Genomic DNA, 4958 nt, shown 5'->3' on the forward strand with positions numbered 1-4958 from the left:
GATGACAGGTTAATGGCTAAAAGTCACTGCTAGCTCAGGTTAAGAGTTGATTATTATTACTTATGCTTTTCCGCAAAAAGAAAGTGTTAGCCAGATCCACTAAATTCAGCTATGCATGATCATTGGTGTCATTTGTTTTGGTTTCCGACGGGTAAGTCTAGCTGAGTACCTTCTTGTACTCAGGGTTTATTACCTCTTATTGCAGATGACCTTCTATATTAGGGCTTCTGTAAATATTGTCTCCACCCGGCGGGTGACGAAGACTAGATCATGGGCATGATCTCTGTTTCTCTTATCCGAATGCTTTTGCGGGTTGTGATCAGCAAACTGGTATTTGTATTTGAACTCGGGTGTGTAAGTTAAACTATTTGCTTTCGCGTACTTTACAACACTTTTTGTAATAACGATGACTCTGAGGTGATGTAATCTATTTGCAAACCGTCTGTGAAATGTTGTAACGTATGATATGTTATGTTGAATTACTGTGATCTTGGTTGTATGCAAGTTGGTTTAAAATCCTTCGTGGTTTCAGTTGACTACCGGGTTTATATGGGCTCAAGTATGAGAATTTGATCGTTTCGGCGATTGTTTTTGTACTTGTGCTCTTATAAATTGGTCGGTTCTGTGACAGGCACCGCCCCTGATAGTAGATATATTCATCTAAATGGTATCTTTGGAGCCAAGATGCTAGCACAGACATCTAAGTGTATATTGTCTCACTAGCTATGGTTAAATTGCTACTAGGTCGCAGTCATGCAATTAATTCCTTGGCTTGAGGTTCCCTAGTTCGAACATGAAGCAGATATATTTTAGAGCGCACGTTACGGATCCTAGTTGGACTGCATCCCCCACTGGTTAGTCTGAACCTAATAAGCCAACTAATCCAATATTAAATCCACATCATTTCCTTTTAGTTTCCGGCGGCTATAACTGATCCCACGACCTTATATATGTGGCAAGTGTGGCAACTAGTACCAACAGTTGAAGCTAGCTACTCTAGTTGAGAGGAAAGCATCTTTCTGAATTGACCCCAAGGTATGAGTTCTATCCTTACGTTTAGAGGAGGGAATTGTTTACCTTTATTACTAGTACATATTAAATATATGAACTGAAATATACATATAAAGAAAACTCATCCTTTCAACAAGGTATGAATGTTTGATCCAGTGACATGGTTTTGTTATATATAGACATTTGATTTTGTCACGGATGATCTGAATTATTGCGCCAACTGGTCAAGTGACTGCTTGATGAGAAAAAAAGAAAGGTTTCTTCTATTTTGGTTGAGCAAAACCACATTTGATTTGAAATTATATGGTTTTTTCCCGCTGATCTTAACTGGTATCAATATATTAGGTCCAACATTTCAACTCTGATCTCCCCATAAGGACACTTGTTTATGTAATTTCTTTGTTATGGCAACCCTTCATCTCTTGTTGCTGCAATAAATGTATCCTCAAGTTAAGACTCTCCTAGTGTATGTATACATGTAAATTTTGTATTGTACCGCATTCTGGCCTGCTGATACATGTGCATGTTTCTTCTGTTACCAACACCTTCATGTTGCAGTTGATCCATTTGAGCATTGTTTTTTGTTTGGACGCATAAATTCAGTAAACTTTCAAGGGTTTGACATAAGCTTCCAATCATCATATTTTTGCAGTACTGTTGATATGCTGACGGCTTTGAATCATCGTGACTATAGCATAATGGATCAGACAAGTAGTGCTTTGTGGTTTGCCATAGCACTTGTTTTCATCGTATCAGTAATCACCATGATAGGAAGACATAGAACTGTTGTCAATCCTGTATGTAACAGGCCACCTCCACCTGTGGTGACCGGTGCTTCTCTAATAGGGATTTTTCATACGTTTCTTACAAAGGGTATGCGAGCTATGATCCATGATCAATATACACAGTTAGGAAGCGTGTTCACAATAAATTTCTTTGGGTTGAGAGTAACGTTCTTGATTGGGCCGGAGGTCTTAGGCCATTTTTATCAAGGGTTAGAGTCACAGATTAGTCTTGGTGATGTTCTCAAGTTTACAGTGCCCATGTTTGGTAAAGAGGTTATCTACGGCGTGGATATCGCCACACGGAACGAGCAAACTCGCTTCTATGTTGATGCACTAAAACCTTCAAATTTGAGGAGCCATGTGGGTCCTATGCTTCAAGAAGTGGAAGTAAGTATGAATCATGTCATGCCGATTTTGATTTTTGATATTCAATTCTACGATTTATTTTCATACACTACAATCAACATGGCATTATATACTAATGATAAGGTCACTTAGAATTCATGATCATTTGAACTGATCTTGACAATCATGTGAGTCATTAGCAACTTGAGAAAAGTAGCACCAAGATGATAAGTATAATATTTATGTGTGTGTATTCACGTGCATATGTGCCGAATTCTTTTCAATTTAGCCCTTTTTCGTCAAAATTTCACATTTATACCCCTGGCATAAAAAAACCCATCTTTGGACCCTTAGCTCGATGTCGTGGCCTACGGCACCGAGGTGACACGTCTCGGCGCCATAGGCTATGGTGCCGAGGTTGGAAGTCAGGGTTGGTGTGGCTGGCGACGTGGCACTGGCTAGAGGTTGGCGCCATGATTCACGGTGCTGAGCTCGGGGACGCAGATCATGGCGCCGAGATTGATGCCATGAATCGTGACGCCGACCTCTGAATTGAACTCTAACCATAAATTATCGTTTCTTGGAAATCCTAAAATTTTACCATGACCTGGTCAGATAAAATCTGGTTGCATTTTTGAGGGTCAAAGAAACTTATTGTTAACTAAATACCCTTGGTGTCTTTGAAGGAATTTGGTTTTGTTATCAATAGTTCTTGTTCTATGTTCTTAGATGGTTTTTTACTAATGAGTCCATATATTTTTAAAGCTACTAGATGTTGGATGTGAGAATGTACAAGTTGTATGGACTGGGGTCTGGGCTGCCATTAATTGGAAGTGAGAGCAATCGAGGCATCAACATGCCAAAGGGGGAAGAATTGATTGCCACCTTGTTCTCTTAGTTGGAGGCTAAATCAACATCTAATGAAGAACACATGAGTGCCATAATACATGCATGCTAGGTTAAAAATTGAAGTGTTAATAGAGCCGGATGGTGGAGATCAAATGTTAATTTTAAGGAGGCGTATATATTGAAATGTGGCTAATTGTTGAGAGTTATTAACAGCATTAAACTTTGAAAGTACATATTTTCTACTATGTGCACAAAGGTCTAACTTAGATTTTGATAATTGTGAATAGGATTACTTTTCAAAATGGGAGCAACATGGCACTGTTGATCTAAAAGCTGAACTCGCACAATTACTCATGTTAATATCTAGCAGATGCCTAATTGGAAGGGAGGTTAGAGAGAAGATGCTCAAAGAGTTCTATACTCTATTTCATCAACTCTCTGATAATGGATTGTGCCTCACTAGCATTTTATTCCCATATGCTCCTACTCTAGCAAACTATCGACGTGACAGAGCACATGCCAAGCTCTCAGAAATGCTCATCAAGATTGTGAGATCACGCAAGAGCTCAAATCAAGTTGAACGGGACATGCTACAAAATTTGATTGATTCCAAGTACAGGGATAATCGATCCACAACTGAAGCAGAGGTAATCGGGCTGATCCTAAACTTGATTTTTGCTGGAACGCACACGAGCTCTGCTGCTAGTGCATGGACTGCAGTGTGCCTACTCAGCCATGAAAGGTTCACGAGGGCTATTCGTGATGAGCAAAAGCAAATTATTCAAAAATATGGGGACCATATAAACTACAATGCATTGATGGAGATGGAGACCCTACAACGCTGCATCAAGGAAGCACTACGAGTGCATCCTCCAACAGCAGCAAATTTTCGTAAGGTACACAAGAACTTCATAGTGCAAACTAAAGAAGGTGACGAGTATGAGATCCCAAGAGGGCATATCATAGCGAGCCCCATAGAATTCAATAGCAATATACCTCACATTTACAAGGACCCTGATGTATATGACCCTGACCGGTTTGGTCCAGGAAGAGAGGAGGATAAAGTCGGAGGCAAGTACTCTTACACAGCTTTTAGTGCTGGAAGGCATGCTTGCGTTGGAGAAGCTTATGCATATATGCAAATTAAGATAATATGGAGTCATTTGCTAAGAAACTTTGACCTCAAATTGGTCTCTCCCTACCCGAAGACTGATCGGAGCAAGTTAGCATTAGAACCTAAAGGGAAAATAATGGTAAGGTACAAGAGACTGGCTGCCTAGCTAGAATATAGGTGGGAAGCCAATAAGCACTTGTGTACAATTTATGTATATGTATGCTTTCCTTTGTCAAATGCATATGTATTGATTGGTGGATTCTTGTCGATGCATGTAGTTGTCAAAACGAGAAGTTTGCAATAAAAATGGTAATTCTCTCGAAAGAAGGGAACATGGAAAAGAAGAACTCCTGATTTATTTTGACGCCACTCATTTACATATTTGTCAATTCATTGCACCTATGTTGTGCTTTGCAATCTAGTTAACTATAAGTTTTTTTTACAAAAGCTTACTACTTCATCTTTAAATATATTTTTAGAGTTCTTAGGGAGAAACTCCCTGCTAATTTGCTTTGCATCGGGCCATAATGTTAAATGTTTTATACTATAAAATTGTTGTTGTCAGGCTCCACAAAACCACAACATTTATTGCATCAAAACTCCATAACAGACTACCAAACATAGCCAGAGCAAAGACTAAAACCAAAGTCATAGTGGAGGAGTGTCTGGTTCTCATTACTCATGATGCATTATGATTACATGATACAATTATTGATGCTTTTCATCTTAGAGAAATCTAATTGTGCAAACAATAGATTTGGGCTAATAACTTGTCGGCCCCAATATTTGAGAAATTAGATTTAGGTTTTAGAAGTAATATATCCTCGCTCCACTGTAGGCAAGCGAATTTCAGA

General features: G+C 39.1%; 1 protein-coding gene across 1 annotated transcript; it reads left to right on the plus strand.

Annotated features, from left to right (window-relative positions):
- Positions 1-1709: 1709 nt before the first annotated feature.
- On the plus strand, positions 1710-4395 carry LOC136551568 (obtusifoliol 14-alpha demethylase-like). The gene is made up of 2 exons (XM_066543106.1): positions 1710-2183; positions 3278-4395. The coding sequence occupies exons 1-2, from the start codon at positions 1710-1712 to the stop codon at positions 4268-4270; spliced, it is 1467 nt and encodes a 488-aa protein (XP_066399203.1). The 3' UTR covers positions 4271-4395.
- The last annotated feature ends 563 nt before the right edge of the window (positions 4396-4958 follow it).

This window comes from Miscanthus floridulus, chromosome 4 (genome assembly GCF_019320115.1).
Source record: "Miscanthus floridulus cultivar M001 chromosome 4, ASM1932011v1, whole genome shotgun sequence".
Lineage (NCBI taxonomy): Eukaryota > Viridiplantae > Streptophyta > Magnoliopsida > Poales > Poaceae > Miscanthus > Miscanthus floridulus.